The following is a 24808-nucleotide window of genomic DNA, read 5'->3' on the forward strand; positions in this document are numbered from 1 at the left end:
CAGGTCAGAAACACTCTTCAGGAGCCAGATGTGGATGTGTCAATGAGTACTGTTTGCAGAAGACTTCATGAACAGAAATGGTACAAGATGCAAACCACTAGTTGGCGGTTTCTGTGGCTAAGAAGTATTTAAAATAGCCTGCAGAATCCTGGAAAAAAAAGATCTTCTGGACAGATCAGGCGAAGGTTAACCTGTGCCAGAGTGATGGCAAGAGCAAAGTGTAGAGGTGTAAAGGAACTGCCCAAGAGCTAAAGCATAGCATCTCATCTGTGAAACATCGTGGTGGGTGGTTTGGCTCCTGGGTAAGTATGGTTGCCACAGGTACTTACCTTCATGTATCTGCTGATGACAGTAGCAAAATAAATTCTGAGGTGTATAGAAACATCTGATCTGTTCAAGTTCGAGGAAATTCCTCCAGACAGCAGGACAAGGATCCCAAACATACTGCTAAAGCAACAAGGGAGCTTTTCAAAGCTAAGAACTGGAAAATTCTCAAATGGCCAAGTCAGTCCCCTGATCTAAATCCAATTGAGCATGCCTTCCATATTCTGAAGAGAAAACTTGAGGGGAAAAGCCCTCGAAACAAGATGGCTGCAGTTCAGGCCTGGCGGAGCATCACCTGAGAAGCAGGTGAGGTCTGTGGAATCACAGGGTTTAAGCAGTCGTTGCATGCAAGGGATATGCAACAAAGTACTAAACGTGACAAATAAACATTTGCTATATCCAAATATTATGGTGCCCTGAAATTAGAGGACTATGACCAAAAAGTGCTGTAATTTCTATATAATGAAACCAAAATGTACACAAATAATCTTTAATGAAATCTGGAATATGGCATCTAATAGCTTGTTTGATTGTGGGAGCAGGGTCAAATAACAGGAAAATATGTGTCTTTGTCCCAAACGTTATATCGAGGGCAACATGGGAACGTGCAACAAAGGAAAAATAAAAGCATCAATTAAATAGCGAGAGATTCCAGAGCAACCTCCATACCCCTCCCATCCATGACTTTGTCCATACTTTTCTTAAATGTCAAAATTGACCACTTCAGTTGGCAGCTCATTCAACACTCTCACCACTCGCTCCTCATGTTCTCTTTAAATCTCCCGTTTTACTCTTAACCATGACCTCTGGTTCTTGTCTCACTGAACCTCAGTGGGAATGGGGAGAGGAAACCTGCTTGCATTTTATTCATAATTCTGTATACCTCTATCAAACCTCCCTTCATTTTCTTGATGTTCTATGGAATAGAGTCCTAGCCTTTATTCTCAGGAGTAAAGTCCTAACATTTCCCTGTATCTATGTTCAAGTCTTCTCTGCACACTTTTCAATCTTATTGCTACCTTTCTTGTAGTTAGGTGACCAAAGCTGCACAGAAATTTCTTCTGAATGAGAAGGATCGATGGGTGAAGTGCATGTGGCCAAGATGGGGTGTCTCTTACTATTCAAATCAAATGGGAAGTTTGGTTTAATTCCCACAACATAACTTTTTGTGCAGCTACTTTCCCAACCTTTATGTCCTTCCTTTTACTGTGAATTTTGGGATTCCATTTTGCTGAATATTTTTTGATTTACTTGGAAATATTTTGCACCCTTTTATTCAATTCCCTTTGACATGGCTGGTTTAACATATTAAATATTGAGAGGGCCGACATTTATCAAAAGGGCATTGTAAGAGTATTTTTCTAAACAGTTCATTTGCTCGAGGAGCATCACGCCTTTACAAGAATTACGTAATTTTCACTCATTTGGGGAAGAAAAGTCTGCTTTAAGATGCCAAGTATTTTCACAGAGTTCGTTCAACATGGATACGTTTCTTTCTTTTAACTTTTTCTTGCGTTTTCTATATCAATCTTTTTCTTTGGAGTCTTTTCCTGGGTGGTTGAGGTATAACCACTAGGGAGTAAATACTGGATTTACTTTTGTACTTGTATTTTTTAATTTAGTAATTGGCTGCATGTATGGTCAAAAATTTTAAATTATTAAAAAAAAACATGAATACATTTGCTAGAAGAGTTTCCCCCCCCCCAACCCCCAGGTAACGTGGAGCCAAATTGTAAATGTTTCTATGAAAGGATCTTTCATTTGGCCTTTCAGCTGATTTCAAGTCTGACCTAGCTTTCTTTTTCCTTGAAGGGTCAAGCATGCACGCTTTCTAGAACCAGAGCATGAAAGGCAGCATTGACCCGGCATCTCACATCATAGCCAGAGCACTTTTGAAGCTCCTTAACTTTGTAACATTCAGTCTGGCAACCCTCTGCTTTCTGGCATCTTTGGCCTTGATTTCAGTTGCTGAATCATTGAGACCATCCGTCAGATTCTATTGCTTTAATCTTTGGATTTTTTTTCCTCCTGAACCTCCACCTTATCTTCCGTCCTCTTTATATTAAAAAAAAGCTTCTCTATTCACTCCTGGAACAAACTTTTGATTTGCTTCCTGTGGCTCTGTCAAATCTCATTGGAAGATAGTTCCTCTGACTCGCCTTGTTGAAAATAAAAGATAAATATTTTAATATTGAACTGATCTGCTAAACAGACCATTTTGTTTCTTTCTTTTACTGTAAGGGGTACTGAGAAAGACTAATTTGACTCTTTGATCTTTGCCTTATGGCAGGCAGGTCAATCTTGTGTAATATTGCACGTTCCATTACTATAACACAACAATAAAGGAATCTTGAATTGGTCATGATCAGCTTCATTGGGTGGCGTGGTTAGAAAAGCACTATTACAGAGCCAGCGATCCGGGTTTGAATCCACCGTGAGGAGTTTGTACGTTCTCCCCATGTCCACGTGGGTTTCCTCTGGTGCTCCGCTTCCCTCCCACATTCCAAAGACGTGCAGGGTTATTGGTCACGTGGATGTATTTGGATGGCACAGGCTCATGGGCCAGAAGGGCCTCCTTCAGTTCTGTATCTCTAAATTAAATAGTCAAAGGATCATTTTTGACCAAGTGTCCTGTAGAAGGGTGTATGACAAAATCTGCAGTTCTTTCGATAACATTTTGGAATTTTTCTTTTCTTTCTGAGGGGATAGACTGCCTCCTTGCAACATTTCCAAAATTTTGGTACTTTGAACCACAGTTACATGCTTGAGACTTTTTTGAAAATTGTTTAGTTTGGTAATCAAAATGTCAGATACATTTACAACAGTTCCAAAGTTTAGATGTTATCCCAACTGTTATGTAACCACATTGTTGACCACTTAACCTTGTATTTCACAACATACTGAATGACGTGTCTGATTCTGCCTTGCATAGCCACTGCAGATGCTGAATAATTATAATATTGTCTGCTTCTAGTATGGTTGCTAAGGAGATTTGGCTCAATATCTGTGCTTCTGCAGATAAATCTGATTTTATTTTTATAGCCAACTAGATCATATTATTTCCATCTTGTTAAAAATGTACTGAATCAGCTTGACTTGTTACTGTAAGATTAATAACCATATTTGTTTTCTTTCCACCTGCTCACACTCTACCTTTGCCCAGTTCACAGAAGAGTACTTGAAGAAGATCCCAACCAGTGAATTTCCTCGTGTGATTGTGGTTTGTGATGGTTCCTGCGGTGAGTCAAGTTCTGTGCTTGGGATTAGCTCAGACTATATCGTGGAGTCCTGCAATGCTTATGGAGCTAACGCAGCCTTGGAAAGAGCAGACCAGCGGCAGGTACTGTTTCTTGAAGCTTTTTGATTTTTTTTGTTGTTGTTGCCTTGCAGGCAATGTAAATATGCCTCTACTTTGATATCTGATGAGCAATGCATCCAGTGATGCATAGGTTGGCTGAGTATCAGGGGGTACTCGGGATGCTACAACGATTTTGTAATATTGCAGGAAGTAAAGTGAGCCAATTGATGGAGTATACCGGCATCCATAGAAATGTCAGTGCTTCTAGAATTTGGGTAATGGTGACCATGCCAAAACATCAAAAATTCATGAAGGGCTTAACAGGCTGAGCATATTTCCCTAGGCTCAGGAGACCAGAGCCAGTGTTTAGCCTTAAAATAAGGAGTTGTACAGCACAGAAGTAGGCCCTTGGATCTATTTAGATAAGATGTTACTCACGGGATCACGTGTTCTGGGAATTCTCTCTCCCAGAGAACACTAGGTGACTAACACTTCAGGTCAATCTTTCTCATCTCCCTTTGGGTTGATCTGATTTGAGATCATTGAGAGACCTTGCACGTGACTATGTTAGTGATGAGAGAAGACTGATCCAGGAAACATTCATCCAACTTGCATGTAGGCGCCATAATTTGGAAAGCTCTGTGGTGGTCAAGGGCATAAATCTCAGCAGTACTAGATTGCAGAGGACCCGGACAAGAATGTGGACTGACCATCTCCAGCCCTGGATCTATTGTGTTCTTCCAGCAATTGGCTCATTTTACTACTTGGAACATTATACAGATGCGGCTCTGCCCCTAACACTCTAGCTTCTCACTGATTGCTTACAATTCCAGTGTTTGTAACTTTTGTTTCTCTTCAGTAAAACAAGCCATTCTGATAATTTTTATTTCCAATTGAACTATTTGTACCTTTGCATTGCCACAACTTTCTGCACATTGCCACGATGGCACTCCAAGTTGCAACTAATATGGCTTGATGATTAACCAGTGTTTAAATACAAGGTCTCGGCTATCTAATAGAATTGTATACAGCTTTGTGAGACTCTTCTTTTGAAGCACAAAAAGAACACTGATTGATGCAAGCTGTTGCAAATTATCACATTTGCACAGGAGACCATTTGGCCTATCAAGTTTATGCGAGATCTTTGAGCAACCCCTTTCCCTTATTTTCCTGCCACTTATTATTCCCCTTGGATTTTACTACTATTTACCACAAGTTCAAGTTTATTTATCATCTGACTCTACACACGTAACCACAAAAAACAATTTCCTTGGATCACAGTGCACACACATACACAGCATATACATGTATCTATAAAGATATAAATGGAGTAATTGACTTGATTACAGGATACTATTCATCCATCTCAACCTGCAGGATGAAGCTACTTCCCAGTCTGATTGTCCTAATTTTGTACAGTTTTGTCTTTTTTTTTTAAACAAGAGGATTTAACATGAACGTACAGATACCTTGTTCAAATTGTCTTAACTTTGGCAGCCCCTTAAATTTGAGGATGATTTGCTTTGGTTTAGTTTCAGTGAACCTCAGACAAATATAGAAACAGTAGGCTCTCCTGTAGATGTGGTATCTGACCGGATAGGCCAGGTATTGGCAGTTAGTGAAATGTCATGCTGGTTTCATCCTTTGCGCTGGCTCCTAGTGCATGGACTTGAGAGGTTCTCCATTCCTGCCTCAACAATTCCTTCTTGATTAGCAATCATAGGCACTCCCAAGTGTCAATAGAAAGGTCGTGTTGCTTCCCACCAACCACAAAGGCTTTGAGCATGCCATTGAATCTGATTGGTCATTCAGAGTGGGGTGTCGATAAACACAAGCAGGTTTTTTCCCCACTGAGGTTGGGTGAGGTGGGGACTAGAAGATATTGTTTAAGGGTGGAAAAGTTTAATGGGAGAATCTGAGGGAATATCTTCAGTGATGAGAGTGTGGAATGAGCTTCTAGCTGAAGTGGTAAATGTGGGCTTGATTTTGACATTTAAGAAAAATTTGGATAGGAGCATGGATTGGAGGGATATGGAGGGTTATGGCGTAGGTGTAGGTCAATGGGATGAGTTAGAAAAATAGTTTGACACACAAGATAGGCTGAAAGGCCAGTTTCTGTGCTGTGGTGCTCAATGGAAATGAGACTCCTTGCCCACTGAATCTATGCAGGCAGTCAAATAACTAGCTATACTTGTGCTGCTTTGCACCACGTACCATTTTCTTCTATGATCATTAATGTAGCACCTTATCAAATACCACCAGAAATGTAACTGTAGTACATTCACAAGGTCTCTTTCAAATCTCACCCTCTGTTTCTAATTCAAAAAATTCAGAATAAGGCAGTCTTAATTTTGCTCATTAAAAACTTTGTTAAGCTTGTTGATAATATAAAATTCAACATTTGCAAATCCCGATAGTTTGTCATCTGGCCCTCTTGATGCTTCCAATTCCCACTCACTGGAACCCTGGTTCCCTTGCTCTTCTGAAACTTGCCAGGTTTACTGAAGTGTAACTGTGCAGTATATTTTGGGAAATGTTATTTAAATGTACATTAGAAGGTGCCACAGTGATGTTGCCAGCAAAGCCATTGCCTCTGTGTTCAAGACTCAAGTTAAATCCTGACCTTTAATGCACAAAAATGCTGGAGAAACCCAGCAGGTCATTCAGCGTCCATAGGAAGCAAAGAACTAATGTTTTAAGCCTGAGCCCTTCAAGGTATGAGCAAAATGTGCGCAGGTGCCTGAATAAAAAAGGAGAGAAGCAGGGGTAGTGGAAGAATACAGGCCAACAGGCAAGAGGTCATTGGTAGATATGGGTGGGAGGACAGAAAAGATAGCTGAGAGTTGAAGGGGGAAGTGATAGCTCTCTGGATGGAGAGGGAAGGGGGTGAGTAGCAGAAGGGAAATAGACAGAGGAGTAGGGAAATGGAGAGAAACAGAGGAGGGGCCTGAAAGAAACTGGAGGTCTGTGATAATGCCATCTGATGAGTGAGTGCCCAAACAGAATATTAGATGCTGTTCCTCTAATTTATGGGTGGCCATATTTTGGTAACATACAAGACTATGGACAAACATGTTGGTGTGGAAATGGGGCACGGAATTGAAACAGTTGGTCCCCAGGAGGTTCCTGCTATTGCAGCGGACAGAGCGAAGGAGCTCAACGACGCCTTCAACCCAGACCTATTGTGTCTGAATGAGGTTTGTTCATTCACCTTCTGATCACACGGGTTCTTTCTGGTTTTGACCCACTGCCCAAAGCCATGTGGATTGGTCGATTTAATTGGTCATTGTAAAATTGAATCGGCTGCACAAATCAGTGACTAAAATATTAATGAGGAAATGGGAATGCTATATTAGCCAGCATCAACTCGATGGATGGTATAGCCATGCTTGTTGTAAGGTACTGAGGAAATGTGGAGCTACAGCTAAGCTGAAATCATATCACCATATCTCCCCATTTCCTCCCACACTTTATCATGAATAACATGATCTGAAAAATTGGAATTTTCTTTGCTGTTCAGGCCAATACACAATTCCCAATCAACATTTTTGCTTTGTCTCATAATTTATATCCTTATTATTGGAGGTTTTTTTGAAATCTAAAACCTGAATTAAAAATGATTTATGTGCGCTTCTCGTGATATTGGTAGGTTACTCTGACCTACATTGTGCAGAAAAAAAGTATTTTCCGGTTGGCATGCAGCCAGGCCTCCCAAACAGTAGGGACACAAGTTGGTCCACATTGTATCTTGTAGACAGTTTGGAAATATGGCTGCTTGGTAGGACATTCCATGTGAAATGTGGTCACTTCATTGGAGCAGTGTTCACCTAATACTTTTGTGCCCCAATCTTTTGGCCAAGCACATAACTGTGAAACATGACAAGCAAAGGCCAGTGCAATAGAAGAACCTTTTAATGGAAAGTATTAATCACCCATTTCAAAATGAACAATTAAAAGCTCCATCGGTTAACCTTTTAGGTGACTTGCAGACAAAAATCTCTCAGAAAACACAAGAATAGCAAATGCTGGAATATTGAGTAAATGAAGAGGAACTGGAAGATCTCAGAAGCAGATAACATCTATAGAGGATTGGACGGTCAGTTATTTGGGTCAGGACCCTTGTTTAGAAGAATCTCAAAATTATCCTGATCTGAAATGCTGACTCTCCATTCCTCTCTGTGAATGCCACTATGACTTCCCCTATCTATTTCCATATCTGATTTTGTGTTGAATTCATCTATTCTCACGTGCATTTCTAAAATAGAGGCTTGACACTATAATCTTATCATTTTCAAGTGGAAGTTGGTTACTGAGATGAGTCTATACTATAGATTTAGTTGACATTTTGAGTTGGTCAATGTTTTTCTTGCACCCTTGATAATTCTTCTGGTTCCCTTGCTGAACCATGGAAAATTGAGCCAGTAAAGACATAGAATATAAATGAACATTAATGTCTTGGGTTTCTAGTCAATATAAACAAATTCATCTAATGGGTTTATTTTCAGTTTTGTTTATTGAAGTAGCAAAGTTTTTAAAGTTTTTCCACCAGTTAACCTCTTGATTATAAGAATGTGGTTTTATTAAGGATCCAGAGTTGGTTGGGATAGGGTATCTTGCACAGTCCCCAGTTGGGTGTGTGCTTCACTTAAATGTTCTTTCCCACAGCAATTGGCAGTACTGTTAAATTCCATGCTGAGGGCAATGGGTCATCTGGCTTTCTGGTGATGAATGGGCCAGACAATATTTTCCCTCCCATTTCCTAGGTTCAGGAGGGAAGGGAATGTGGGGAGGATGAAATTGAATGAAGTCAAGCCAGATATGGGAATGGAACATAGGATTCAAACATTTATATATTCAGTGTCCACTTTGTGGCTGAGTTTGATGGTCAGTCAGAAATACTGTTAACTTTTTAAGGCAATTTTTATTCATTGGATTGGCCTTTATCAGGCTTTATGGACAATCTGTACTGCAACCTTTCACTGTTGGTATTTGTGGGGTAGTGGTATTTTTTAGAACATAGAACACTTCAGAGCAATACAGGGCCTTTGTTTCATGATCTTGTGCTGAATGATATAAACCTACACCAGTCTAATCCTTCCCTACCTCTATTTTCCTTGTGCTGATCAAAGTTTTCCAATGTCCCTATTGTACCAGTCTCCACAACTACCCCTGACAATGCATTCCAGGCACCATCACTGTGTTTATATCTTTAAAAAAAAATTATTTAACCACTGTCCCCCATAAAAATTCCTCTTTTCACTTTAAAAACATGCCCTCTGGTATTTGCCCTGGGAAAAAAACGTGCTGCCTGTCCACCCTATGTCTCTCTCTCAACATCTATGTCTATTGTCACCTCTTATCCTTTATCTCTCATGGTATTTTCAACCATAGTAATATGAATTGATCTGTACCTTGTAGTTCACAATTTATAGCAGATCAAGTTGTCAGTCATTTACCTGCTGTGATCTACTATTTGGGAGATGATGGGGTAAATCTGGATATCATGTCTAAATGAGAGGCATTGATCGCAATCCTTTCCCAGAGCAAAAATGTTCTAGTGTAGAGGGCATGTGGCGAAGGGATGGAAGTTTTAAGGGAGATACGTGGGGCAGATATTTTAAACAGCAAGCAGAGGGTGCCTGGAATGGGCTGTCAGAAGTAGTGGAGGAAACTGCATTTTTTTTCACTATTGAGAGGATATCAGGGAAGGCTCTTCAAGCAAGAATTTATGGTTTGGGATTGGGAACAAAAGGAATGTAAAATTGCGAGTGGTCTTGTGCAGATGTCCAGTCAACAGCAGGTACAAGAACAGATGCATGGCCAGATATCGGAGAGAGGCAATAATAATAGGTAGGTATGGAACTTTTGGCCGATGAGCTTGAAGCACCACTGAGCTGATCAAGAGGAGACCATTGGCAGTGAGGGAGCATTTTGAGAAGAGTGATCATTACAAAGTGTGTATTCATGTATATATTATTAAATGCATGTTGGTATGATCACTTTGAAATATTATTGGAATCATTCAGACCTGGTAAGATAAACTGGGACCATGGTGCAGGTCTATGTCTGTAGGAGAAATGGCAAGAGTTCAGGCCAATGTAGTCCTCTAAGAGTAATACCCAGGAGTAACCAGTTCAGGAACTCTGGATGTCAAAGGTTATTGAGGCTTGAGTAAAGAGTAAAAAGAAAATTTATGGGAGACGAAAAGCCAGTAAGATCCATTAGGAGTATTTTTTTTAAAAAAAGCTAGTGAAATGCTCAAGAAGGAATTTGGCAGACAATGAGCAGTTCTGAAAAATCACTGGCAGGTAGGATTGGGGTAAATTTGAAGGCATTTTATAAATGTATTAAGGATAAAATAATAACTAGGAAAAGATGGGACCCATAGGAACCACAGGGCAATTTATGTATGGAGTCAGAAACTCGTATTCTGCTTGTTGTCCGAACCACCTTTGTGCACACCCATGTCTCCTGATTATCTTCTTCAATGCATGTGCAAGGATGTCTACTCACCATTCACCTACGACTGGCTTGGTATGACAACACCACCATCTACAAATTCCCTGATGATACCACAGTTATGGGTTGTATACAAAAGGTGATTAGGCAGGCATATAGGATGGCGGGTGAAAACTTAGCTGAATGGTGCACCAACAACAACCTTGCACTATGTTACCAAAACCAAGGAGCTGATTGTTGACTTCAGGAAGGGAAAACCAGATGTGTACGATCCAATGATTATTGGGGAATTGGAGGTGGAAAGGATGAAAACAAAATGTAAGTTCTTGTAAGTTAGTATCTTGGAGGATCTTTCCTGGACCCAATACAGTAATGGTATCATGAAGAAAGCACATCAGCACCTCTACTTCCTCAGGAGGTTTGGTATGACGTTGGAAATCCTGGCAAATTTCTACAGATGTGTGGCGGAAGGTGTGCTAACCGGCTGCATCATGGTCTGGCATGGGGACACCAATACCTCTGAGTGGAAAGCCCTGTGAAAGGTAGTGGCACAGCCCAGGACATCACAGGCAACCTTCCCCACTGTCTGGAACATCAACAGGGAACACTACCATTCGAGAGCAGCAGCAATCATCAAGGACTCACATCACCCAGCATGCTCTCATTGGGAAAGGGGTATTATTGCCACCTTCAAGTTCAGGAACAGTTGCTACCCCCTCCACCATCAGACTCCTCAACAACAAACCCAATCAGGTTCTCATTTTGGGACTCTTGCGCACTTTATTGTGTTCTCTCTCTCTGTATTGAACATTCAGTTTGTTTACATGTCTTTTTTTGTTTACATGTATCCACTGTATACAGTTTTTTGGCACAACCAATAAGTGGGAATTCTGCCTCGTCTGCAGAAAAAGAATCTCAGGGTTGTATGTGATGTAATTTCTTGTCCTGTGACAAGAAATCTGAATATCTCCAGCTGAAGATTGCATGGGATATTGAAGGGAATGAGGTTTGAATTTGGGAACCTTGGGTTATCTGGAGTGTGGATCCTATTTCAGTATAGAAGATATTTCTGCCAAGTTGTGCAAAGCAGGTGCCACAATCAAATTGTGTTTAAAATGTACGACATTTTCAAAATCGTGCCCTAGGATCCTCTGTATCAATTTGAAATGCCTGTATTTTTTTTTTAAAAAACAAAAATATAGAATTGTTGCGTTGAAGTATCAACCTAAATTACTTGCTTAAATTTTTGGAGCATGTCTGAAACTGGTTGCCCAAATCCACTCAGACCCTGACAACCAAATGCTTTCCATTTTCATGCTTTACTTAAAAAGGTTATTTCTGACTATTTTCTCGAGGGTGGGGATTGGATTTTTGAGGTGGTTCTACAGATAATTCAAGACTTCCTTGTATTTGGATTTGGGTTCAATGTTTAGAAAATGGAGGGAAAACTGGTTGGTTGATTATCATAAATGATTGACCAAGGAGTGAATACGTTGAGAACATGAAGTTTCTGGCTGCGTCTTCACCTGACAAAGATAAAGCAGAGCTTTTAATAACCTTGTTCCCCGATCTTCCTCCATGCATCTTGATCCAATCTAGATGCTGCTTCCAGTTATTTTTTAAAACAAACTCAAAAGTCCAGATGTTGAAACTTGATGTATCCTACTTTATAGCTTATCCATTTGGCTAAAGACCAAATCTTGTATTGGCTCTGATAACTAATACATCAACACAAGGAAAGACCACTTTTAATTTTGCAGACCTGTATTACAGGGCATTGTTGCTGAGAAGATGCAATGAGAAATCTGGCTTCACCCCTCTTCAAAAATGATGGGTTCAGTTGTTTTAGTTGAAAAATGTGACCGCAGATTTAACCCCTCCTTTCTGATATGCAGGTTCCCACTCCGGAGATCCGTGCTCACAGTTTATACTTCGACCTTTCAGCCTATGGAGCGGAGTTTGCCTCTTCCAACAAGGAAGCCCAGGGCCTGCAGTCCTCCGCCTTGAGGCCAGGTTCCCACCTGAAGATTTACGGCACTTTTCGGAACCGTTACATGGCACTTGCTTGCCCAATGTCTGACTCCAAGGTCGTCAAGTTCCTGCGTCATACACCGAACTCCTCGGTAGGTGTAAAGTTAAAAACTTGGTTCTAACCTTGAACTGCTCTTCACTCTGCCACCATCGCTGTAGAAGCGAGCACCTGAATGGTTCTAACACCTGACATTCATAAATGGCCTCTGCAAGTCCATCTACCCAATCTGCTGCTTTGTTTCATGTGATCTAGGCATTTGCCCTTCACTTCTTCCTGTTGACCTGTTTCTTTCTGTCATTTCCTCCAAGACTCCATCTGTGTGACCAATCTCCTTCTGACCCTGTCTCTCCCCTCCCACATTCTCCTACTTAAACTGGCTCCCTATCCCCTCTCCAAGATCAGTCTGAGGTTTTTGATCTGAACTGTCAATAATTGCCTTCTCCCCACCTCCTGGATTGCTGAACAATCCACTGAGTTCCTCCAGCTGATTTGTTTTTTCTCATTCGTTGCTGCTTGTCTCTTTGGTCTGGGAAGAACATATCAGGTCTGTGTAATTGCAGCTAGGCATTTGTACCTGCTAATTGTGTGTGTGGGTGGGTGGGTGTCCATCTGCGTGTGTGTCCATGTGTCCGTCCCCAGTGGAAGAAGAAAACTGTCAGCGCGCCGGCGACAAATGATGTAATTTCATGCCAGGAATTAACCACCTTGACCCTCCCCCCCACCTCGTATCCCCAGTGTCAGCTGATGCCAATGAGTGATGAAAATGAGTGGAAAAGGGACAGCAGAATGTCACCCATTTCCAGTTGGAGGCAGAACACTCCGATCCATGGGGATGAGTTGCTTTCAGTAGAAAAGCGATTAGTGGCCCAGTGGAATTGCACATGAGAGAGACAGCATTTGGTGGACATCTGAATTGGGAGAATGTTGGAAATGCTGAAATATCTGGCAGTGTTGGCTGATGCGAAAGAAAGTTAAATGTTGTAGGTAGATTATTTTGAAAGGGGAACAGGTGGGTAAGTAGATCCAAGTCTGTGGTGTTACAGCTTGCATTATATATAAATATGTCTTTAAAAGAGATTATGGGGGTTCAGTGTAGGTTACTTCACAGAGTAACAAAATGCATCTTATTTAAAATGCAAGAGCTTTGCTGAAGCCAGACATTCAAGCACCAGTGATTTTTGCAAAGACAATGGAACTGCTTGGGAAAGAATTTCAAAAGCAAGTTCAAATAAAAAGTTTGGGCTCGAGTGCTGACAAAGAACTTTCAAGGTTTGGGTTTGGAGCCTTGGGAGGGGGTTTGGTTTTTTTTTCTTTTTCACAAGCAGAAAGAGAAGTCGGTTGCTTTTGAGGCTGCAACATGGCAAGCTGGCAGGCTTGTTGAAAACCCCATTTTGAAGATGGATTGTGAGTTCTGAGTTCAGCCTGTTGAAAGACCCTTGTGGTCCTTACAAGAGCTAGTGTTTCTCTTGAAATAAGGGAAACAAGAGGAACTCTGTGGTGACCTGGAAGAAGAGATTATCATTTTGAAAACCCATGATGGGGCAAGTTTCTTTAGAAAGATAGTGAAGTGACTGATCAGAGGAAATTAGTTTGTGTGTCAAATGAGCAACAGATCTCTCCCTGAAACCAACAAGAACTTTCCTGAGCAGTAACCATTTACCTTTAAGCACAAGAGCCTGGTGAAAATTCATAAATGTTAAATTCTGTCCACAGTATAAGAATTGCCTGATGCCAGTGAACTTGAAGAAGTGAATAACTATGAAAGCAAATAACTTTCCTGAACATATACACATTACATACACGTGCACTTAGAATTAGAAGGGGATTAAGTTAAAGTTTGATCCTGTTTTTAAGTTTAAGGTAAATTAAAAGCAACTTTTAAGTAACCATTAGACTTGGTGAATTTTTATTGCTGGGCTCGTAACAGTTGCCACATCATCACCCATTAACATTTTAAAATCTGACCAGGCTCGATGGGCCAGATGGCCTATTCTTTTCCTTCTGTATGGATCTGGATAACTCCGATACAAACAGGATGGCTAGTTTCTGAAAGCGCTGAATTGGGAAGGCTCAGAGAATTTGTCATTCCCTGAGTTTTGCTGTGTTCCTAAAATAGAGTTCAGAATAGGAAAGGGATTAAAAGTTGGGCACGTGAAAGCTCAGTCATCTGAGTGGACTGAGCAAGTTTTTCAAAAAGTGGTCACACAGTCAGCGTATAGAATGTCAATCGGTGCACATAATTCTCCATTTTAGAGAAGGTGACATTGTAAGCACTGAATGGGGGCTAAAAAAGTACATTGTAAATTGCCTGTATCATTTGTCACCAGGATCCACAATATCCAGCGCTGCCCTTGTTGTAGGTTCTTTGTCCCACTCTGAATCATGTAACATTATACCCTGAGCTTTTGTTTTATTTTTGCATCACAGAAGTATTGGCCAACATACTTGGATAGCACACAAAACCAAGGTTTTTTGCTGTATCTTGATGGCTGTGACAATAAGTAATTCAAATATCTGATTTAGCCCATCTTTTACTTTAATAAGGCAGCTGATCGTCAACTTGCTACCACATGCGACATTGTGAGAAGACACCCATCTTGCACTTGATGAAGCTGGGATTTTTTTTAAAATAATCTTTCTACAAATGCTTCTGTGAGCAGAGAAAGTGCTTGGGCTCTGGTTGCCAGATTTCATTATGTACCAGGACTGCTCATGGAAAATTGGCTTTGTTTTTACCCCTCCCTACAATTTCCGTTTGACAGGCAAAAGCCAACTGTATTGAAAAGTGGCACATGGGCTTGATCTGTCCATCAATCACTGGCCCAGTGCTTACTCCTAATGAAGATTATTCTGCAAAGAACAGCTGTTGTACGAGGTTCTGGCTCAAAACATTGGTTATCCTTTGCTTCTTATAGGTGCTGTGTGAACTGCAGTTTCTCTAACACTATTGCAAGTGCAGTATGAGAGTTTAAGTACAATATACAGATCCACCAATGTTGTAAGTTTGCAGCAGCCCTTCAGGTAGTGGATATAAATTCATTTACTCTTCTTAATCTGTGGCTTGAAGTATTTGTTGATCAATTGTGCTGATTTGTTGTAAATAACGTGTCTCGCTAATTGCACGTTAGAAGCCATTACCTCGCTATCTGGGCAGTTCTCTCAGAGACAAAAATCGAGATTGGGGTTAAACAGGGTAGGCACCTCTCGAAGAGCAAGATTGGCTACTATTTTCCCCGCTAATGATGTTCTGTCTGCTTCAGTTTGCAGACTATTTTCGTGTTAAGTCAAGGTTGGCATGTTTCATCCTGCTTTATTTCACTGTTTTTCATTTATCATTGCAAGGACTTTTCAAAGGGGGTTAACCTCTGCATGTTGTGAATTTGATGGCATTTATCAGCTTGCATCTTGAGTAAGGTGCCTATCCCTTTAACCCAGTGGCTCTCAACCTTTTTCTTTCCACTCACATAACACCTTAAGTAATCCCTATGCCATCGCGGCTCCATGATTAGTAAGGGATTGCTTAAGGTGGGACGTGAGTGGGAAGGGAAGGTTGAGAATCACTGCTCTAGACCCAATTGTTACTGAAATATTTTGCTTGAGAAAAATGGTCATTGGCCCATTTCCTTTGGAGTTCTGAAACCGTGCACATGACGAGTCAATGAGGGACGATTAAATCAGTGGTCTTCAAACTTTTTCTTTCCACCCACTGTGAACAATCCCTTACTAATCACAGAGAACCTATGGCATAGGGAATTCTTAAAGTGGTCTGTGAGTGGAAAGAAAAAGGTTGAGAGCCATTACTATTAGATATGAAAATCATTTCAGTTGGAACACTTCTAAATGATCTGTCCACCTCAAATTATTTCACCAAATTTTTATTCTGCACTTTTTCCTGGATTACCAACGCAAGTGTTGAGCTGTCATTTAATAATCTTTTATGGACTCTTTACCAACACAAGATGAAGTTGCAGCTGACTTATTCAAGTACCCATTGTTCAGACTTGACTGTACAGGAGTTAATACTGCTATCTCATGGCTCTAGGAGACCCAGTTTACTCCTGGCCTTGATTTGCTGCAAGAAATATCCCTGCCCTACTTTTTCGATTCAGCTTGTAACTTGGACATAGAAGAAAAGTCTGCATAATCAGTAAAAAACACAGAGAAACATTAATACAGGGATCTGTATTGGGCCCATTGTTGTTCGTTATATACATTAATGATCTAGATGATGGGGTGGTGAATTGGATTAGTAAATATGCAGACGATACTGAGATAGGTGGGAATAGTGGATAATGAAGAAGGTTTTCAAGGATTGCAGAGGGATTTGGGCTGCTTAGAAAAGTGGGCTTAAAAATGGCAGATGGAATTTAATGCTGATAATTGTGAGGTGCTTCATTTTGGTAAGAAGAATCAGAACAGGACATACGTGGTAAATGGGAGAGCATTGATCAATACAGAAGAGCAGAAAGATTTAGGAGTAACGGTACATCGTTCCCTGAAGGTAGAAACTCACGTGAATAGGGTGGTGAAGAAGGCTTTTAGTATGCTGACCTTTATCAATCATTGCATGGAATATAGGAGTTGGGAGGTGATGTTGAGATTGTATAAGACGTTGGTGCGGCCTCATTTGGAGTTCTGTGTGCAGTTCTGGTCGCCTAATTATAGGAAGGATATAAACAGAGTGGAGAGAGCGCAGAGAAGGTTTACCAGAATGTTACCTGGGTTTAAGCATCTAGAGTACAGGGAGAGATTGGACAGATTAGGTCTTTATTCTTTGGAGTGTAGAAGGTTGAGAAGGGATTTGATAGAGGTATTTAAGATTATGAAAGGGATAGACAGAGTGGATGTGGATAGACTATTTCCATTAAGAGTAGGAGAGATTGAAACAAGAGGACATGAGTTGAGAGTTAAGGGGCAGAGGTTTAGAGGTAACATGAGGGGGAACTTCTTTACTCAGAGAGTGGTAGCGGTGTGGAATGAGCTTCCGGGAGAAATAGTGGTGGCAGAGTCAATTTTATTATTTAAGAAAAAGCTGGACAGGTATATGGATGAGAAGAAGGTGGAGGGTTATGGTCATTGTGCAGGTAGGTGGGACTAGAGAGGAGTGTTTGGTTCAGTATGGACTAGAAGGGCCTAATGGCCTGTTTCTGTGCTGTAATTGTTATGTTATGTTACAGGCCATTTCGGCCCATGAGTCTGTGCTGCCCATTTTTCACCCCATTAACCTGCACCCCTGGTGGGAGGAAACCTGACCCCACCCCCAGAGAAAACCCATGTAGACGAGAGGAGAATGTACAAACTCCTTATAGACAGTGTTGGATTTGAACTCTGGTCCTGATCACTGGCGCTGTAAAGGTGTTGTGCTAACTGCTACGCCAACCATGCTCTTCTGCCAAGCTGCAGATGCTGGAGTCTTGAGCAAACAAAGATCTGTACTGTTGAGAATGAGATGGAGAGTGTCAGAACCTTCAAGTTCCTGAGTTCATAACTCCGAAGATCTTTCCTAGAGCCAGCACATGGAGGTTTGATCAAATTTCTACAGACACACTGTCAAAGCTTGGTTTTGCAATTTAACTGCCCAATAATATAGGAGGTTGCAAAACGTAGCCAGGTCCATCGTCCGTGAAGCCAAGCCAAAGAATGTAGGAGGTCGCAAAACGTAGCCAGGTCCATCACAGACTTTGACCACCCATTCATTTGCAGGCATCCTTGTGAGGTGTACTTCAAGAAGGCATCCAAAATCATAAAGGAGCCCCATCACCCTGGTCACATCCTCTTCCCACTTCTACCTTTAGGTAGAAAGTACAAAAGTCTGAAAAGCAGCACTTCTAGGTTTAAGAATAGTTTCTTCCCAATAGCTATCAGACTCCTGAACCTCCCTAACATTTGTCTGTCATGTATTTCTTGTCTTCTAATTTAATTCAATGAGTTTACTATCATAGTTTTTTCTTTCTAAACAGTAAGCATTTTGGGGCATATGTACATGAGACAGTTTGTATGTCAATAAACTCATCATCAATAAAGAATTTCTGGAGGAACTCAGCAGGTCAAGCAACACACATGGGTAGAAATGGTCAGTCAGCATTTCAGGCAGTGATCCTTTATTCAGGGTAAGATGGGGTGGCATACATCTATAAAAGGGGATAGAATCTGACAGAGGGGCCAGAGATGATAGGGCCTATTACCTCTTGCCCTCTTCCCCAGCTTCTTTTCCACTTTACAGATGTATTTCATCTCCATATTAGTCTGAGGCTTTGACTGATCATTTCTGAGATTGTTTTGTACAATCAGATGATAATGAACCCTTGAGTTCATCCAGAAATTCTTTGTTTAACCATTAATAACTTCCTTATTGTTGATCACATCTAGAGTTTTACTTATCGATGTCGGAAACTCCAAGCTGACAAAATCCTTCAATCTCTTCTGATTCCTTATGCCTGAGAAGAATTTTGGAAAGTAAAATGTATGTTGCTCTTCAGTTCAAGAACATGAATTTGGTGATTTCTTGTGCTATTGCAGGAGCTTAATTCAAGTCAATTATCGTGTGAGTGTACAGCCTGAAGAAATGGGTGCAGCTGAAATGTTTATTGATTTGCACTTTACTGCCTTCTGCCTGTCCTTTGTTATTCAGCAGACCGCTGGCAGGAACTAATTATCATCGGAGATGCAAAGGTTTACGCAAGGGCACTGCAACACAAAACCATTGATTCCCTGATTGAACAAAGAATTTGGAGGGACTCAATGGGTTGGGCGGCATCCATGGAGGGAAATGATCAGTCAAGGTTTCATGTTGACTGGACCATGGTGCACACACATACACAGCACACAATAATCCCATTTATACTTAAAGACAACATTTAAAATAAATATATGAATATTTACTCAGTTACTTGATACCATTCATCAATCTAATGGCCTGCGGGACTAAGCTATTTTTTATTTCCTGTTTCTGTCAGTGGTGAAAGATACCGTGTACTGGGTGGAAAGGATCATCAATCATTCTTTGAGCCCTCTTTATGCAATGCACCCGGTAAATGCCATCAATAGCCGAGTGCAGATAGGCTGGTGAAGAAAGCTTTTGGTATTTGTCCTTCATAAATCAGAATATTGAGTACAGGAGTTTGGACATCCTGTTGAAGTTCAATATGGCATTGGTAAGGCCAAATTTGGAATATTGTATACAGTTTTGGTTGCCAAATTATACAAAGGACATCAACAAATTAGAGAGAGTGCAGAGAAGATTTACAAGAATGTTGCCTAGGTTTCAGGGTTTAATTTGCAGGGAAAAGTTAAACAGGCAAGGACTTTATTCCCTCAAGTGTAGAAGATTGAGGGGTGATTTGATAGAGGTATATAAAATTATGAGGGGAACAGAGAGAGTCAATATGGACAGGCCTTTTCCATTGAGAGTGGGGGAGATTCAAACAAGAGGATATGGCTTGAGATTGAAGGGGAAAAAGTATAGGGGAAACATGAAGGGGAATTCCTTCACTCAGAGGATGGTGGGAGTGTGGAATGAGCTTCCAGCCAAAGTGGTAGATGCGGGCTTGATTTTAATATTTAAGGAAAAGTTGGATAGGTATATGGATGAGAGAGGTTTGGAAGATTATGGGCTGAGTGTGGCTCAATGGGACTAAGTGGGAGAAAGTGTTCAGTGTGAAGTCGAAGGGGCCGAAGTAGCCTTTCTCTGCTGTAATTGTTATATGGTTAATATTCGAAAGGGAGACCCCAGTGATCTTCTCAGCTCTTCTGATAATCCTTTGGATTGACTTGCCTCAACATGAAACGATGACTGATCATTTCTCTCCATGGATGTTGCCCGACCCATCGAGTCTCTCTAGTTTCTCTTTGTTCAACCAGGGGATCAACTGTTTTGTGTTGCAGTGCCCTTGCATCAACCTTATTTTCTCAGATGTTTAGTTCCTGCAAGCGGTCTGCTGTATAACCAAGGACTGGCAGAAGGTAACAGAAAATGCAAATTAATAAACATTCCAGATGCACCTGCATAATCCTGGGCTTCCTGTTTGATTTTAATTTCATCTTGCTCTGCTGAACTAATGTGACACAAATGATAATTGATTAAGGACAGACTTGTTTCTTCATAATATTTGACATGTGTAAGTTGAAGTACAGCATCCATTAATCCATCTAGATGATAATTGGTGTGTATTTAGAAACACTGATGCCATTGTGCTTGCACTCTGTTTACTGATTGGTTTATTAATACACCGGCTATAGATGAATATGTACTCGGTTGTCTCGTAAACACCAGGCAACTAGTCTCTGAGATCTAGTCTGAACAGGATAAAGTGGCCAACAAATTATCAGTGATTGTGGAAGAGAAAAAAGTTTATTATTCCATTTAATAGATCAATTGATTCAAAAGGTCAATCTGAGTTGATGTTGGAGCTTTTGGAACAGTTATGGTTATTTTTAGCAACTGAGGCATGTGGTGACCTCTGAGCAACGCTGGGTCTCTCTCTGATGCAACCAGTTGTACAACAGGGAAACAGTCCTTGTACTCACCACGTCCAGACTGACCATCGACCACTGATCCTGCATTCAGCCCATTTCACTTTCCCCACGTTCCCATCAATTGCCATCCAATCTCTACCACTTCCTGCAACTTGGGGCAAAATACAATGACTAATTACTGACCATAGGTCAAATAGGAGTCTGACTTATTTAAGGACTCTCACTTTAGATATTTTTTATTTTTAAATTAAGTTTTAAATGTAGGCATGCAGCACAGTAACAGGCCCTTTCGGCCCACGAGCCCGTGCCACCCAATTATAGCCATTGACCTTCAGCCCCTAGTATGTTTTGAATGTCATGCATATTTATATTCTGTATTGCAATTTGTTTGTACTGCCTTGTATACATTTCTCTTTTGTACATTCATCTTGAGTACATTTTTTTTGCACTACCAATCAGTAGAAATTCTGCCTGGCCTGTAGGAAAATTAATCTCAGGGTTGTATGTGATGTCATGTATGTCTTGCCTGCAGAAGTTGGGGAATGGTGCATTTTTTTTCTTGGACTTGGGTGGTGCCAAGATCTTGAAGTATCTTGAAAGACTTTTGTGTTGGGTATTGGGGATAATGTAAAGAGCTGCATTAAGAATTAGTTGCAGGATAGAATTCAAGGAGTTGAATAAACAGCCAGCAGGCAGTGACTAGTGGTGTAACATAGGGATCAAGTCTGGCTCGAATTGTTCATAATCTGTATCAATCAATTTTAATGTGTTAGACTTTTACCCAGATTGGTGGAATTAGTGACCAGAGAACATGGGTGCAAGGTGAAGGGGAGGCGGGGGGGGAGAGATTTAACAGGAACCTGAGGGGTTACGTTTTTTTAGAATGGGTGTATGGTATGGGCTGCTGGAGGAGATGGTTGAGGCAGGTAATATTGCCACTTATAAGAAAAAATCGGTTGGATAAATGGATTGGATGGGGTTTTAGAGGGGATATGAGTCAAACACAGGCAGGTGCAGATGAAATATAATTTACAAAAATGTGAAATTATCTATTGGTGCAAAAAATAGACAAATTTTGTGAAAGATGGTGAGAGATTGAACACAAGCCGCTGAAAGCCAACAAGTGCAGCACTCGATTGGAATGGCAAATGTAAGTGAGGTTGAAGCCTAAAGAATTAAAAAGGTTAATAACAACCTGGAGAATTGGTGCAATGATGGGACAAAGATAAGTGCCAGGATCTCTGCCTCATGAGTTGTTGCATTTATAGGAGGTGATTCTAATTTTGCAGATGACACCAAGTTTGAAAATACATACAGGATATGGGAGACTCATGGAACATATTACAGATGGATTATGGAAGTAAATGTAAGAAGCAATGTAGAGGGCACAATTTGGAAAGAGGTGCAGAAGCAAATCACGGGAGAAGAAAATATGGGATCTTGGGTTTGGATTGAAGAGTCAAGGTTCATCAAATGGAAGATGCCACAACTAGAATTGTCTACCACTGGGGATTTTGCTGAAGTTGGGGATTTTGCTCAACAAGATTTTGGGATGGAATTTGATGGATAGTTAAATCATGAAATGTGAACCATTGATAAAGAAAAATATGTTCCCATTGGTGAATATTAGGATGAAGGTGATTGGCTTGGAAAATTCTTTTTCCAGAATGAGTGGTTGGGTTCTTGATTTACTGTGGCGGGTGGTCTTTGAAAGAAAGCTGGAGAAGAACTTAAAAATGCACGGATAAGGGGAGAGGACAGGGGACTGGCATTTAGATAGATTGGTCTTGCACTGAATCAGTATAAGCTAGATAAACTAGCATTGCTGCACCTTTTGAGAAAGTGAACATTGCAAAATGAGTTAAATTGGTTTTGTAGACTATTCTGTCAACACGTCAATGCTGTTGTACTGCTGGACTAAAGTTGCAGCTGGCACCACGCTTGAAGCTTAATGGTCCATGTCGTCTGTGTAAGGTGTTTGGTTTTATTGATTGTGACATTTCACTTCCTGCTATTTGAGGATTTCAAAGCAGGAATTGATGGGGGATTGCTGAATGCAATTAACATAAATCACTTTGGTTGTTTCATGAGCACATTTTTATTTATCCACTGAAAAAGTTTGCAGGAGACATTTTAATGAAGGCAGCATGCTGCACTGAATTCAAGGCAATTCACATAAGATTTTGTAAACTGAGGCTTGGCCCAATTCTTCAATGTACACTGGCAACTTTAGTCTCCCGATGGTTGTTGACAGTTGATTATTTCACTGTCGCCCTGTGGTCGACCACATGTGACAGGCTCCGTGCCTTTGCTGGTCGTTGGCAATCCCAGAAAAACTGCACTGTTTCCTTGATCTCAATCATCAGTCTGTCTCGATGGGCTGACAAAGTAATTGAAAGTCAGCAGGCATCATGAGTGAAACTGAATGCTGCCTTTGTCGAGGGGTGGGGGGAAATCGAGGCAAGCTTCAATAACCGTTAACTGGTTCTCTGCGCCCTTTTACATTCACCACCTGGCATCACAGAGCAAAGGGGCACCTATCCTCCAGTAGTGACATCCTGCATAACCCCTGACCTGTACACACTGGGTGAACTGGTATGCCAATTCAAAATGAATCAGGGATACCCGAGGCAGTTCATCCCTGGGGTGATTTGACCCCTGCATGCCGGCTTGCGAGCGTTGATACTGGCATGTCAACCGGTAGATTGGTGGTTAATTACTGGATTAAAGTGTCAGTTCGAAATGAATCCTGTGGACTTGGCCTTGTATGGTGGTCCTTTCTTTTACGAAAGGCTTTGCCAATAAAAATAGTTCCAGTAATAATCCAAAATTTAACAACATACCTGAGATTAATTTAAAAAATGATATTTTGCCATTGAGGTCAGCAACCCCATTCACGTGAATTTGGTGAGAACCAGCAAGGCGCTAGACAGAGTTCGATCCAAAATGGTGTTGAATCCCACGATAATCTCGAAGTGAGGGAGCGGAGAATGTATTGGCCCTCAGCGATGTTGTTAGGTGATGCTAGAGAGTTCTCTCAGCGTAGAGTTCTAGATAATTATCACATGTTGAAAATGCGCTGATTGAGGTGGTTTTGCGAACAGACCAGTAGCCAGCTTGTATGTAATGAGACAAAAATATGGAGTTAAAGATCGGATGGTATGGAGCAAAGGAAATGTTTTGCCAATCCCACAGAGTCCCTCCAGCTTCTGTGTTGGCTCAGGATTCCAACATCTGCAGTTTTTTCATTTTAATTTTTTAAAACTTTAGACATTACTGTAACAGGCCCTTGTGATTCATGAACCTATGCTGTCGAAATACACCAATTAACCTGCACACCCCGTATAGTTTGGAGGGTGGAAGGAAACTGGAACAGCACCCAGAGAAAACCCACATGCAAGTTTACCTTCAGGCTACCCTGCACGAGGACCCCCACTGCATTTGGGGAAATTTCAGGGGTTTTCCCCCCATTTGAAATGCTGTCAGTTGCTGTAATTTAAGAAATACAATGGTCAAGGTATGTGCAATAATCTCCCATAATCCCATGCCACCCAACATACATTTTAAACAATCTACCACTCCCATATGTTTTGAAGGGTGGGAGGTAGACTGAGGAAGCCCACAGGAGAACATATAGACAGAGCCAGATTTGAACTCTGGTCTGTAATAGTGTGGCACTATCTGTAATGCTAATTGTGCTACTATTTTGACACAACCGAGCAACTAAAATGTTCTCCCTTTGGTGAGGTGGATGCAGGGAGCTCTGTCAAGTTCATCCCCAGTGACAGCGTGACAGAGGATTCCCTGATTTACGGACTGTTCCCGGGGACCCACTCTGAGTCCGATGTCCAGAACTGCTGGAAGACCATCAACTTGGTAAAGGACGCCCTCTGGTCGGCCCAAAACCTGGTGGTCTTTCAGCACAATGAGATGTCGGTCTGGGAATGCTGCCTCCTGGCACACTCCAGGCTGCAGGACTGCGCGCTGAGGCTTGGTGCAGCCAATGCGAGGGCACTGGGGGAAGGAGTACAGTTTAGAGCCTTCTCCCCTCCCAAATTACGGGACTCTGAGGGGAAGATCCTTAAACTAATCGGGGGGGGGGAGGAGATGATGAACAACAAGGTGCCACTGGTGATAACTGATGACCAAATATTAAGGCAACAATGTCAAACATGGAAGGTACATCGATAAGATGACTGATAAAATGTAAAAAGTTTCTG

The 24808-nt window shown here is 41.2% G+C and overlaps 1 protein-coding gene across 5 annotated transcripts in view; it reads left to right on the plus strand.

The window, feature by feature from the left end:
• Nucleotides 1–24808, plus strand: part of LOC138745036 (uncharacterized) — a 63111-nt gene that overhangs the window by 29968 nt on the left and 8335 nt on the right. For 2 of the 5 annotated variants that reach the window (XM_069902082.1, XM_069902083.1), the window contains exons 2-4: nucleotides 3488–3664; nucleotides 11977–12204; nucleotides 18483–18576. In XM_069902082.1, the coding sequence (XP_069758183.1) occupies nucleotides 3488–3664; nucleotides 11977–12204; nucleotides 18483–18554 (477 nt within the window). In that variant the 3' untranslated portion in view covers nucleotides 18555–18576. Of the gene's footprint in view, nucleotides 1–3487; nucleotides 3665–11976; nucleotides 12205–15028; nucleotides 15135–18482; nucleotides 18577–24808 lie in introns of those variants that run through there. The other 3 variants (XR_011345920.1, XR_011345921.1, XM_069902080.1) reach the window with 3 other exon arrangements.

This window comes from Narcine bancroftii, chromosome 10 (genome assembly GCF_036971445.1).
Source record: "Narcine bancroftii isolate sNarBan1 chromosome 10, sNarBan1.hap1, whole genome shotgun sequence".
Lineage (NCBI taxonomy): Eukaryota > Metazoa > Chordata > Chondrichthyes > Torpediniformes > Narcinidae > Narcine > Narcine bancroftii.